The 14,640-nt window shown below is 47.4% G+C and overlaps 1 protein-coding gene across 2 annotated transcripts in view; it reads left to right on the top strand.

The window, feature by feature from the left end:
* LOC129706162 (proline-rich protein 5-like) overlaps positions 1-2,635 on the top strand; it is a 66,635-nt gene extending 64,000 nt beyond the window's left edge. For both annotated transcript variants that reach the window (XM_055650202.1, XM_055650204.1), the window contains one exon: positions 823-2,635. In XM_055650202.1, coding sequence (XP_055506177.1) covers positions 823-1,328 — 506 coding nt within the window. In that variant the 3' untranslated portion in view covers positions 1,329-2,635. The remainder of the gene's footprint in view (positions 1-822) is intronic.
* The last annotated feature ends 12,005 nt before the right edge of the window (positions 2,636-14,640 follow it).

Genomic DNA, 14,640 nt, shown 5'->3' with positions numbered 1-14,640 from the left:
TCGACCTGAAACGTCACCCCGTTCCTTCTCTCCGGAGACGCTGCCTGTCCCGCTGAGTCACTGCCTCAGAGGGCGGTGGCGGCCGGTTCTCTGGATACTTTCGAGAGAGAGCTAGAAAGGGCTCTTAAAGACAGCGGAGTCGGGGGATATGGGGAGAAGGCAGGAACGGGGTACTGATTGGGGATGATCAGCCATGATCACATAGAATGGCGGTGCTGGCTCGAAGGGCCGAATGGCCTCCTCGTGCACCTATTGTCTGTAGTCACTCCAGTTTTCCGTGTCAACTTGCGATGTTCAAGATTCAAGAGAGTTTATTGTCATGTGTCCCAGATAGGACAATGAAATTCTTGCTTTGCTTCAGCACAACAGAGTACAGAAGGCATGAATACAGAACAGATCAGTGTGTCCATATACCATTGTATAAATATCTATCAATATATAAAACTCAAATCCATCCGACGTCCGCCTGCAGTACGGATCCCTTCCTGCCTTTTGATTCGTTGACGGCTGCTCCTTCCTATCAGCTTCCAACACACTTCGAAACAAAGTTGCAAGACAGGAACACTGAACTTTTCACTGCTGCAGCAGGCAGGGGAGGTGCAATTGAGGGAGGCAGGGGAGTGCTGGAAACTTACATTTGGCAACGGCTTCAGTTCCATTGGAGGAGACGGGTGCATGGTGGAATATTGCGTTGAGGGAATCACACCATTGGGGGAGCAGACCCAACGGGTCTGCACTTGGTCTAGTATATATATAAAGATGTTACTGATTTCCCCTTTTTTCAGCGAGAAATAATTGACGTGTTTTTTTATCTTTAAACAGAAAAAAAGTTTTTCCCGCGGTGCCCCAAATCGAACGAGCTTCTGGCCAAGAATCCGGTGGTGCGTTCGAAGAGCTACAACAATCCGATGCTGACGCCAGTGGCAGAGTATGAACTGGAAGGGAGCCTGGTGAACGGGACCAGCATCAGGAGGCACTCTGTGTCGGAGATGACCACGTGCGGCGAGCCTGAAGGCCTCTTAAACCGCAGCTCCTACGTCACCTCCCCCGCTCCGGATCCCGCCACCATTGTTACCGGCGCGGCGACGCGGGATCGCTCCCCGGGAGAACAAGAGCGGACCGGCGCGGGCCTGAGTCTGTTCCAAGCGGAGGCACCAGCAGGAGCCCAGGACAATGGTTTCAAGTCGCCCACGCCGGCCGCATCGTCCGGCCACGAGAGCCCGGTGGACAACACGCTGGAATCGGAAGGGATCTTTCTCGACTTTGGCCACCGGTGTTCAGAGACGCCGACCTACGGCCGGGACATGGGCAGGCAGAGCGTGGTGTGACGTCCAGCGGAACGGCAAAGCCAGGAGCGTAATAATGCAATAACCAGACCACTCACAACTGCAGTCAAACCATGACTGACGCACTGCCAGTTACGCGATGGTCAAGCAATGTTCAGTTCATTAAAGCAAGGAGGAAGAAGACTTAATGAGAGCCGATGTGAATATGAAGTATGACTTCTCCAAGTCCTTGTCCGGACTGATGATACGTGCTACCTTGAGCACAAGGGACGTTGGTTGTTATGCCCGTACGGTTGATGTACCATCTCCAGACAAGATAAAGGGGGGATCAAAGCATTTCTTGCTTTCTCCCTGCCCCATTTATCTGTGTCTATGCTGTGCGGACAAGGGCAGTGCAATGCCACAGCGGGATTCGCTGCCTTTCAGCGCAGGAGACCCGGGTTCCACCCCGACCATGGGCGCTGGTCTGTACGGACTTTGTACGGCCTCCCCGGTGGGTTTCCTCCGAGATCTCCGGTCTCCTCTCACACTCCAAAGACGTGCAGGTTTGTAGGCTAATTGGCTTGGTGAAATTGTAACCAAAAAAATGTGTCCTTTGTGTGTGTGTGTGTAGGATAGTGTTAGGATGCGGAGACTGCTGGTCGGTGCGGACTCGCTGGGCCGAAGGGCCTGATTCCAAGCTGTATCTCTAAACCAAACTAAGCTAAACTAATCCCCGAGGAGTCTACATGCAGTTCTGTAGCGCACAAACTCCGACAGGGTTGTTTGAGATTGTAATACTCACACTAGGTTTGCATCTTGCCAAAGAGCAGCTGCTGGCAGAGTTGGCGAAGATACAAGATAGTCTGTAGCCCTTTTAAGTGCCGGAAAGAGATTATTTTAACGCAGACATTTTGAAAGAAATTAGGATTCACTCAGATTCCACAATGATGTGAGCAGTGTTAAGTAGTCCCTCAAACCTGCTCTTTTGATGCCACTTGGCCTCTACTCGCTGGAGTTTAGAAAGATGAGGAGGGGTCTCATTGAAACTTACAGAGTAGTGAAAAGCCTGGATACAGTGTGTGTGGAGAGGATGTTTCCACTCGCGGGAGAGTCCAGGACCAGAGGGCACAGCCTCAAAATTAAAGGACATCCCTTTCGGAAGGAGATGAGGAGGAATCTCTTTAGTCAGAGGGTGGTGAATCTGTGGAATTCATTGCCACAGAAGGCGGTGGAGGCCAAGTCAGTGGATATTTTTAACGCAGAGATAGATAGATTCTTGATTAGTACGGGTGTCAGGGGATTATGGGGAGAAGGCAGGAGAATGGGGTTAGGAGGGAGAGATAGATCAGCCATGATTGAATGACTGAGTAGATTTGATGGGCAGAATGGCCTAATTCTGCTCCTATGAACTTACCTGTATGAACCTACCATTTGATTTAAGAAGCCAGATGGTGTAAACCTGTTTAGAGGTGTACTGAATACAACGCATTCACAAATCTTCCTTTACCAATTCTAAATAACAGAAAATACACGCATTTGTCAATCAATTTTACACAGTGTGGATAATGCATTAAATCTAAGATTTGTAAATTTTCTTAATTTCTCCAGAGCCATGCGGTAAAGTCAAGCACAGCCACACGCACGCTCACACTCACTCACTCGCATGCACGCACGCACACACACGCACGCACACAAACTCACACACTCACTCGCACTCACGCTCACACTCGCGCACACACACACACACGCACACATGCACACACGCACGCACACAAACACACACACACTCGCATGCACACACACTATCACACTCACATACACATGCACGCACACAAACACACACACACACACACACATGCACGCACACACACACACACACGCACAAATATACCATAATCACCTTCACTCACACACACACACACACACACACACTATCACACACGCACACACACACACACCGCTAATTTGTATGTATTGACAATAATACTTTCTGAGCTTGTGATAAAAATCTATTGAGGCAGCTCGTGAGAACGAGCTGATTTTTTTATTTCATTACCTGTGCAAGGGATCACACCAGTGAAACGCAAAGAATTCCAAATAAAAGAAGTGTTCCAAGACTTGGCTCGCTATTCAGTAACTATGGAAGAATGTCGGTAGGCAGAAAATGCTGGAGAAACTCAGCGGGTGAGGCAGCATCTATGGAGAGAAGGAATAGGCGACGTTTTGGGTGGTGACCTGAAACGCCGCCTAATCCTTCTCTCCATAGAAGCTGCACCACCCGCTGATGGGCCTGTCCCACTTACGCGACTCTTTCGGCCACTGCCGGCACCCGTTGCAGGTCGGTGAAAATGTTCAACATGTTGTAAATCCAGCGGCGACCAGAAAGACGCCACGACTCTTTGGGCGACCGAGGAAATTACTCACAACCATACAGGCGACATGTCGCGAGGTGAAGCCTGTATGGCCGTGAGTAGTCGCCCAAAGAGTCGTACCTTGGTTTGGTCGCCGCTGGATTTCCAACATGTTGAACATTTTCGGCGACCTGCAACATGGACAGGCCCATGAGTTACGCCAGCATTTTTTGTCCACCTTCGATTGTTCCAGCATCTGCAGTCCTTACTTAAACAATGGGCGGATGTTGGTGGATTGCAGAGGTTTCTCATCGAAGGAGAAATCCGTAGAATTATTTTCTTGGAACAGCACTGCCTGGTGAAAATACAGAACACTTTCTGTGTGTGCGGAGGGACCCCGTAGCGGAATGTTCACGGGAGAAGGTGTTTTATCACGTGTGTTTGCAACATGAGGACAGTTCCGGGGTGAATCTCCACACAGCATTCCCCCCCGAAGTACATTTCAGTGAAAATAAAAATGGGTCAGCCCTGACAATAAAATGGATGTCTTAACAACTCGTGTAGCAAAAAAAAAAGTCAAAACTGCCACAAAATGGGTGTAGTTTTATTTATGAAATTCACCAGCGATGAACCGGCTAATTACAGGCCAGTTATTCATAGAGTCGTACAGCGTGGAAACAGGCCCAACTTGCCCACACCGGCCAACATGTCCCAGCCTACACCAGTCCCACCTGCCCGCGTTTGCCCCATATTCCTCCAAACCCGTTTTATCCATGTCCCTGTCTAACTGCTACTTAAAGATTGGGATATTACCAGCCTTAACTACCTCCTCAGGCAGCTTGTTCCATACACCCATCACCCTTTGTGTGAAAAAGTTACCCCTCAGATTCCTATTAAATCTCTTCCCATTTACCTTAAACCTACAGTATGTCCTCTGGATTCCCCTACAACTGGACAAGAGTGATCTATTCCTCTCATGATTTTGTAACCCTCTATGAGATCACCCCTCATCCTCCTGCGCTCCAAGGAATAGAGACGCAGCCTGCTCAACCTCTCCCTGTAGCTCACACCCTCTAGTCCTGGCAACATCATCGTAAATCTTCTCTGAACCCATTTCAAGCTTGACAATATCTTTCCTATAACATGGTGCCCAGAACTGAACACAATCTCGAGTCCCGGAAACATCTTCGTAAATCTTTTCTGCACTCTTTCCAGGGTAACAACATTTTTCCAGTCACAGGGTGAACAAGACTGAACACAATGCTCTAAATGTGACATCACCAATGTCCTGAATGCACTCCCAGGGTCAGCATTAGGATAATTCACTTACTTTTATATAAAGCAGAAAAACCTGTAAAAGCAGCCACACCTTGAATTGGTGTTTGTTTAGTTATGAAAGACAGCAGAGATGAACCGGCTGATTACAGGCCAGTTATTCATAGAGTCACCCAGCGTGGAAACGGGCCCTTCCGCCCAACTTGCCCACACCGGCCAACATGTCCCAGCGACACTAGTCCCACCTGCCCACGCTTGGCCCATATCCCAACAAACCTGTCCTAATCACGTACCTGTCTGTTTCTTAAATGTTGGGATAGTCCAATGTCAGTGGTAAGGAAATTGTTGAAAGAAATTAGACGGGACGGGAATAATCTACATTGGAAAAGCAGGGATTGATCAGATAGGGTCAACATGGATTTGGTGATCTGTCTGAAGAAGGGTCTCGACCCGAAACCTCACCCGTTCCTTCTCTCCAGAGATGCTGCCTGTCCTGCTGAGTTACTCCAGATTTTGGTGTCTATCTTCTGACTAGTTTTTTCCTACACATAATTTAAGAGTGTTTTTGGCGTGATAACTCATTGTAATACTGTGTGGTTCACTGGGACTTCAATAAGGCCTCGACCTGATTCCACGTGGAAAAGCTGGTCCAAAAGCTTTGGGCGTGGACTCTAAAGGGCCTGTCCCACTTAGGCGATTTTTAAGCGACTGGCGGTGACTGTCATAGTCGTAGCAGGTCACCGAAAAAACAGCAACTGGACCCCCCCACGACATAAAATTTGAAATAGAATCATTACTTTAACAACAAGAAAAACCAAAGTCAAAAACCTGGCAACAACTACGGCAGTGCCTACGTCAGGAGAAGTCGCGCTACGCTCATTGGCGTCAAACCCACTGTCACCGACCGTCTCCGAAAAGTTTTCAACGTGTTAAAAATCCAGCAGCAAATCCAGACGTGGTCTGCATTTATGGAACTATTACAAGCATAAGGTGCAATAGTAATTTAAAATATAAATGGTACCAGGATCTGGTAACGGGGGGTATAAAATACATTTTTTTAAAAACACGGTTGGTATATCCTTTTTTGCGGAGTTTTGTGTTACAATAGAGCGATTGTTTTTCCTTTTTTTTTTACTTTTCTTTCTAGGGTCTTATTTCATTTCTTCACTTCCTCCTCTAACTTCTTCCCTAAGGGGCATTCTTCTCCCAACACTCTCCTGCACCTTCACGATTCTTGCTCACGTTCCTTACTTCTTTTATTTCTATCTTTTTTAAAGCTCGAAAAACAAAAAATGTAATAAGATATATCTGATGTGTATTATTGTAATTTACTGTACTTCTAATAAAAAAAAAATTAAAAAAAAGAAAAAAAAAGAAAATCCAGCAGAAAGAAAACTCTACGACTCTTTGGGCGACTGAGGAGACAACTCACGACCATACAGGCGGGCGACACCCCGGCAACCGTGTGGTGACAGTCTAGTCGCCTAAAAATAACCGAAGTGGGACAGGCCCTTAAGGCAAGTTGCAAAGTGGATTAATCATGACCTTGGGAATGAGTGATGGTGTTGATGCTTTTGTGATTCAAAGCCAATAAGGAATCAGCGCTGGCATCTTTGCTGCAAGTTGTGTATGTACAACATATAATTAACACATTTGCAGAGGATACAAAGATTAATCGTCTTGTTGATAATGAGGAGGGTGGTCTTACGTCACAACATGAAAGTGATCAGCTAGCAATTGGGCAGAGCAATGGCAGGGATTTTCCTCAGAGGGCTACTGCCTCACAGCGCCAGAGACCCGGGGTTCGATCCTGACTACGGGTGCTGCCTGTACGGAGTTTGCAGGTTCTCCGCAGATTTTTCCAGTGTGCTCCGGTTTCCTCCCACACTCCAAAAGACGTTCAGGTTTGCAGGCTAATGGGCTTGGTAAAATTGTACATTGTCCCTGGTGTGTGTGTGGGATAGTGGCAGTGTGCGGGCATCGCTGGGTGGGCTGAAGGGCCTGTTTCCACGCTGAATGTCTAAATTAAACGGAAAAAAAAAAGAAGCTATCTTGCACTAGGTGCAGTAGAGAGATGTTGCAAATAAATACATGCTCTAGAAACTAGTCAACAGAAACAGAGGGTGAAAACATGTTTAAAGGAAAGCTGTACACATGACGTTCTATTTGATTAATAGAATCCTGCACTCTGTTCAGTTTAGTCTATTGTCACGTGCACTGAGGTTTTGTGAGAAGATTTTCTGTTGTGTGCTAACCAGTCAGCGGAAAGACAATACATGATTACAGCTGAGCCATTACATTCAATTACAATCAGTGATAAGGGAATAGAGGGTAGACAAAAGTGCCGGAAAAACTCAGCGGGTGCAGCTGCATCTATGGAACGAATGAAATAGGCAACATTTCGGGCTAAAACCCTTCTTCAGACAATGAAAAGGGAATAACGTTTAGTGCAAGGCAAAGCCAGCAAAAGGGCCTGTCCAACTTTCACGACCTCTGCCGAGTTTGCCCTTGACTCGTACTCGCAGCCTGGTCGTCACAAGGTCGTAGGTAGGCCGTTTTTTCTAGCCTGTTAAAAAAAATGTCCACAAGTAAAAAAGGTTGTGAATTAGGTCATGAAAGTGGGACAGCCCTAACGTCCGATCAGGGATAGTCCGAGGGTCACCAATGAGGTAGATAGTAGTGCAGGGCAGGATGGTTCAGTTGCCTGATAACAGCCAGTGCATCTGCTTTTCCGACGATTAATGCACACGCATTATGTTACAGACAACTATCTACAATTGTAAACTCTTCTGCAAAATTGGTAACAGGTGCACACTAACGAACAGTAAATCTTAACAGCATTGATTTGAGAATTCTCGAGTTGATGAATGCATTGCAACGTCATGTCCCCAGTTTGGGAACAATCAGCCCTGCCTGCATTATTGAGATTGTTTCCTCACGCACGAGTGAACACGTGTCGACAGCGTTCCGTTCCGTGATGAATTTTTGATCCAACAATGCTTGCACTGATCGCTGTACAAATTTTGCTGTTGTCAAGGCGATTGTCTCCTTTCTTAAGGCTCATGTTACACCGAACATTTCTGTGGACAATTACTCTCTCATGTATTTAGTGATAATTCTTCAGAGTTGCTCGTCAGAACTTCCTGCCGAGGTCCTTGTATAACAGAGTTATGCCCCTGTCCCACTTAGGAAACCTGAACGGAAACCTCGGGAGATTTTGCGCCCCACCCAAGGTTTCCGTGCGGTTCCCGGAGGTTGCAGGTGGTTGCCAGAAGTTGCAGGTAGTGGAAGCAGGTAGGGAGACTGACAAAAACCTCCGGGAACCGCACGGAAACCTTGGGTGGGGCGCAAAGTCTGCAGAGGTTTCTGTTCAGGTTTCCTAAGTGGGATAGGGGCATAACAAATCAGTAACTGGGTAATGAGATCAGGAGCATGTCCCTTGCCCTTAAAGCTTCCAATTCTATTTGACAAAGTCAATTGGGATCTGTTTATTCTTGTCACTTGTACCGAGGTACAGTGAAAAGTTTTTCTACCAAGTCCAATCATGGTGTACATAGGCATGAAGATAGACACAAAACGGCTGGAGTAACTCAGCAGGACAGGCAGCATCTCTGAAAAGAAGGAATGGGTGACATTTCGGTTCAAGACTTCTTCAGACTTCTTCAGAATAGAGACCCAGTCTACGCAACCTCTCTCCAAAGCTCAGACCCTTTAGTCCTGGCAACATCCTCATAAATGCAAAGGCAAAAAGTGCAAGGTCCACAGAGGGTAGGTTGGAAGACTGAGACTACACCCCAGGCTATGGGAGGACCAATCAACAACAGGGACGAAGCAGTTCCTAAATCAAGTGTGGTCTTTCCAACTGACTGGTCAGCTTTTCGCTGTACCTCGGTACACGTGGTGACAATAAACCAAACTAAACTCACAATCTGATGGTGTGTGCATTCCAGCTCTTGTACCTTCTGCCCTCCAGGATAAGGGAGAAGTGGGAATGACTGAGATGGAAATGGCCCTTGGTTATGTTGGCTGATTGCCATGGAAGACTGAAGTCATCTTCTCCACATCACGGCCCTCATGTTCCCAACGGGCCTGTGGTTCCAAAAATTCACCCGCCTCATTCTCACATCTAGTCAACGACGAAACATTCAATTTATAATTTACACATAGTAATTAACAGTTAAACAAGTGCAAACAGTGAAAATGACGCCAGGTTTGAAGAGCGTTTGAAAATTGACCATTCATTCCATGAGGAATTATTTCACCACTTAATCTCTGGAAGATCAGGCACTAATTTTGAGACCGTGTCCCCGACACCGATTGCCCCAACCAGCCGAAATAAAATAGGTAAACTGCGGCAGAGTTGCTGCCTCACAGCGCTTGCAGTGCCAGAGATTCAGGTTCGATCCTGGCTACGGGTGCTTGTCTGTACGTTCTCCCCGCGACCTGCGTGGGGTTTCACTGCGAACTTTGGTCTCCACCAAAGACGTACAGGTTTGTAGATTAATTGTCATGGTGTAAATGTAAAATTCGCCCCCAGGGTTGCGTTAAGGCCCTGTCCCACCTGGCGATTTTTTTCGGCATCATCGACTGTCGTATCAGGTCACCGAAAAATTTGTGGCGTGATGCAGTGTGATGACGTGCTTTTTCAATTGTTGCAAAAATATTTTTGTCACCGCTGGATCCTTTGGTGATACTGAAATGATGCCGATAGTCGGCAAAAAAATTGCCAAGTGGGACAGGCCCGTTTAATGTGTGGGGACCGCTGGTTGGTGCGGACTCGGTGGGCCGAAGGGCCTGTCTCCGCTCTCTCTCTCTCTAAACTAAACTAAGTTTTTACCCCACTGCTATAAAGGCACTAAATGTAGCCGCCAAGGAACGCAGGGGCGATACAGACTAAGGGACTGTGGTACACTGTGAAATCGACAGAAGGATGGAGGGTTGGGTGTTTATGCGTGCTATTTTCGTTATATTTATTTTAGTTGTTTATCTTTTAATATTTTACCTTGTATGTATCGTTAGCTTTTTAGAAATGTTTGAATGGTGCACTGACTGGCTGACATTTTTTAAATTTCGTTGTACATGGTTCATGTTACAATGACAATAAAGAAACTATTCTATTCTATTCTATTCTATTCTAAATACTTAAGTTGACTAACAGTGAGGAATAAGACCACTCTGAGATTTCTCTCTTGATCTCAAGGGAACTGGAGTCAATTAATGCACCAGAATGAGAGCGGTGGTGTTAATGAAACACTCTGACGCCTCTCAGCAACTTCTCCCACTTAAGATATGTTTTGTTGACTTTAATTGGGTGAACACAGGAGAATAGTTTGGAGTATGTGGCTACGGAAGGGAGCAGTTGGTCCGTTGAAAGACCATCTATTGTTAAGTGTAGAACTTAGAACAGTACAGCACAGGAACAGGCCCTTCGGCCCTCGACGCCTGTGCTGAACATGATGCCAAGACCAACTCCTCTCTGCCTTCACATCATCCACATTCCTCCATTCCCTGCTTACCCATGTGGGTAATTGAAAGTTTCTTAAATGCCACTATTGTATCTGCCTTCACCACCACTCCTGGCAGCACCTTCCACGCACTCCACGAAGGGTTTCGGCCCGAAACGTTGCCTATTTCCTTCGCTCCATAGATGCTGCCTCACTCGCTGAGTTTCTCCAGCACTTTTGTCTACCTTTGATTTTCCAGCATCTGCAGTTCCTTCTTAAGCATTATAGGGTGTTGAAATCCTCTCTGCGTGAATGCAGATTATAATCAATAAACCTCACGTCCTCGTCTTATTTTTATTCTCATCTCACAGCAGGAAACCACAACCTTTACTCTTAGCAAGAGCCCGACCTCACAGTTAAATATAAATGTGGCTGCCACAGTTTGTGAAGGTTCATTTCAACAGGTTCACAATTTGGTGCACGCTGAACATAGACTTTTACACTTCAGAGATACAGCGTGGAAACAGGCCCTTCAGCCCGCCGAGCGCGTGCCGAACACTAGCGATCCCCGTACACTGGTGCTATCCTACACACAGTAGGCACCGATTTACAATGTTTACTGAAACCAATAAACCTACAAACCTGCCCGTCCTTAGACTGTGGGAGAAAACCCACTCGATCACAGGGAGAACGTGCAAACTCCGCACAGACAGCACCCGTAGTCAGGATCGAAGCCTCTGTAAGGTGCCACCGCTGTTGAGACAGAATTCAGAAGTCAATGTTTCAATTCAATATTCAATTCTGTTTCTGTAATTCTTGAATGTAGAGGTAGGTGGGGATGTCAAGAATTCAAGAACCCCCTTGAATATTTAACCTCCCACAAGAATTCAAGGGGGTTGTTGAATTCTCCCCCTTGCATTCCTCTGGCCACTAACCCCCCCCCCCCCCCCCCCCCCCCCCCCCCCCCCCCTCAATGTATCCTCAATGTATCCCCTGACTCAACCCTTTTAACTGCAAGCCTCCACCATGAGGTTGGTGGACAGGTTGTCTGCAGGAGTGGCCTAATTCTGCTCCTATGAACTTATGATTGTGTGGAATTCATTGCCACAGGCGGTGGTGGAGGCTGTCAATGGATATTTGTAAGGTGGAGATTGATAGATTCTTGATTAGTGCTGGTGTCAAAGAATATGGGGAGAAGGCAGGGGAATGGGTATTGAGAGGGAAAGATAGATCAGCCATGATTGCATGGCGGAGTAGACTTGATGGGCCGAATGGCCTTATTCTGCTCCCATCACTTATGAGAGTCAGCAGAGACGAAGTCCTACATGACAGCCAAGGCCGGTCTCGTCCTCATTCATGCACAAACAGAGAAAAACAATAATCTTCACTGAAATGGGAAATGCACCAACTTGCTCTAATTCTGTACTCTGTTGGTTCCAAAAAATAACAATACTCAGGTAGGTCCAAGGGCTAGATTCTCCACAGGGCGGCACGTTGGGGGGCGCAGCGGTAGAGTTGCTGCCTCACAGCGCCAGAGACCCAGGTTCGATCCTGACTACGGGTGCTGTCTGTACGGAGTTTGCAGGTTCTCCCCGTGACCGCGTGGGTTTTCACCGGGCGCTCCGGTTTCCTCCCACACTCCAAAGACGTGCAGGTTTGTCGGCTAAGTGGCTTGATTTAAGTGTAAATTATCACTTGTGTGTGTAGGATAGTGTTACCGTGCGGGGATCGCTGGTCGGCGCGGACTCGGTGGGCCGAAGGGCCTGTTTTTACGCAGTATCTCTATAAAGACTAAGATGGGCGAAGTTTAGGCTTTGAAGGCCACCTAGTGGTGATATAAACAATTTCCCCTCATACATGATAAAATAAATGTGGGCAAAGTCTGACACCTAGTGCTCAACATTGGTGTTATCATCTCATCTGATATAACAGGTCCTATTTTGAAATATAATTTTTACTAAGTTTAGAGATACAGCGCGGAAACAGGCCCTTCGGCCCACCGAGTCCACGCCAACCAGCGATCACCCCGTACACTAGCTCTATCCTGCACGCACAGACAATTTACAACTACACTAAGCCAATCAGCCTACAAATCTGTACGTCTTGGGAGTGTGGGAGGAAACCGGAACACCCAGAGAAAACCCACGCAGGTCACGGGGAGAATATGCAAGAACCCCCGTGGTCAGGCTCGAACCCGGGTCTCTGGCGCTGTGAAGCAGTGACTCTACCACTGCGCCACCGTGCAGCCACGAAGCCTTTGCCGCTCTGCTAGCTAGCTCCAGGTCCATGTCACCCACTGCAACAAGAGAGGTCATTCTCTGACACCTTATGCCCCTGTCCCACTTAGGAGACCTGAACGGAAACCTCTGGAGACTTTGGGCCCCACCCAAGGTTTCCGTGCGGTTCCCGGAGGTTTTTGTCAGTCTCCCCACCTGCTTCCACTACCTGCAACCTCCGGCAACCACCTGCAACCTCCGGGAACCACACGGAAACCTTGGGTGGGGCGCAAAGTCTCCAGAGGTTTCCGTTCAGGTCTCCTAAGTGGGACAGGGGCATTAATGATACAGCAATCACTCACGTGACAACTTTCACCTTTGATCTCAGTCGCCTGGTCCACAGTCATCACTAACACAAGGAACCGCAGATGCTGGACTCTTGGGCGGATCGGCAAGCGCTGGAGTCACCTCAGCGGGTCAGGCAGCACCCCTGGTGGACATGGGTCGGGTGAAGAAAGGACTTGAAACGTCGCCTATCCATGTCTTCAAGAGAATGGAAGAACAAGGAACTGCAAGTGCCAGTATACAACCAAAAAAAAAGACACTGGTTGCTGGAGTAATTCAACGGGCCAGGCATGTTCTGGAGAACATGGATGGATAATGTTTCATCTTCGGATGGATTATGGTGGGGAAACGCTGGAACGGGCAAGATAATGTGTGGCGAGGTGGGTACAGGGAACAAATGCTGCATCACCTGCTGAGTCACTCCAGCATTTTTGTGTTCCACTGTGAGGCCCATAGCTACACTTGTCCACGTACACACATGTGTGTTCTCCACATGTATGCACTTTACAGACCTTAAACTGCTTTTATTCCCCCCCCCCAATCGATATTAACCAAACCCGGTGATATCGTGCTGCTGAGATTTTGCGGGTTTTATTCTAATTTGAGTGAAAATAAGCGTCAGGTCAAGGAAGATCTTGTCAAGCTTGAAAGGGGTCGGAAAAGATTTATGAGGATGTTGCCAGGTCTAGAGGGCGTGAGCTATTGGGAGAGGTTGAGTAGGCTGGGTCTCTATTCCTTGGAGCGCAGGAGGATGAGGGGAGATCTTGTAGAAGTGTACAAAATCATGAGAGGAATAGATCAGGTAGTCTTTGACCCAGTGTAGGGGAATTGAGGACCACTGGACATAGGTTCAAGGTGAAGGGGAAAAGATTTAATAGGAATCCGAGAGGTCACTTTTTCACACAGAGGGTGGTGGGTGTATGGAACAAGCTGCCGGTGGAGGTAGTCGAGGCTGGGACTATGTTAAGAAACAGTTGGACAGCTCTCTGGGTAGGGCAGGTTTGGAGGGCTATGGACCAAGCGCAGGCAAATGTGTCTAGGGTAGCTGGGACATTGTTGGCCCGTGTGGGCAAGTTGGGCCGAAGGGCCTGTTTCTACACTGTATTAATCAGACAGGTGGAAATGCACTGCCTTTTACTCAGAGTAGGGAATCAAGAACCAGAGGACATAAGTTTAATGTGAAAGGGAAAGATTTAATAGGAACCCGAGGAGCAGATTTAAAAATATACATATATTTCAGCAAAGGGTGGTGGAATATGGAACGAACTGCCAGAGGAGGTAGTTGAAGCACTTGGATGGGGGCATGGATAGGATAGGTATGGAGGGATATGGGTCAAATGAAGGCAGGTGGGACCAGTGTAGATGGGGCATGTTGGTCAGCATGGGTAAGTTGGGCCGAACGGCCTGTTTCCACCCTGGATGACTCTATGACAGTGAGTGGGAGTACTGACTTCTGCAGCTTTCCGCATTTACAGCAGAGTCATTGTTATAAAAGCGATCCAGTGTCAGCAATTAAATAAAACCCACCAGGTTGGCATTAGAAGTGTAAGCCATTATTACTGGGTACACTTAGTTCCCAATGTATTCCCCTGTGGGCTCTTTGGACCATGTAATTAGACGGTTTAACAGTGACATCTGTGGGAGATGCAAAACTGAATAATGATTGAATTGGCAAGTCTATACAAGGGAAAGCTGTTCCACCAAGCATTGGTAACGTTGCTATTATCAGGGCAGCACAGTG

This window comes from Leucoraja erinacea, chromosome 19, assembly GCF_028641065.1.
Source record: "Leucoraja erinacea ecotype New England chromosome 19, Leri_hhj_1, whole genome shotgun sequence".
Lineage (NCBI taxonomy): Eukaryota > Metazoa > Chordata > Chondrichthyes > Rajiformes > Rajidae > Leucoraja > Leucoraja erinaceus.
This window is presented reverse-complemented; position numbering and strand designations above follow the sequence as displayed.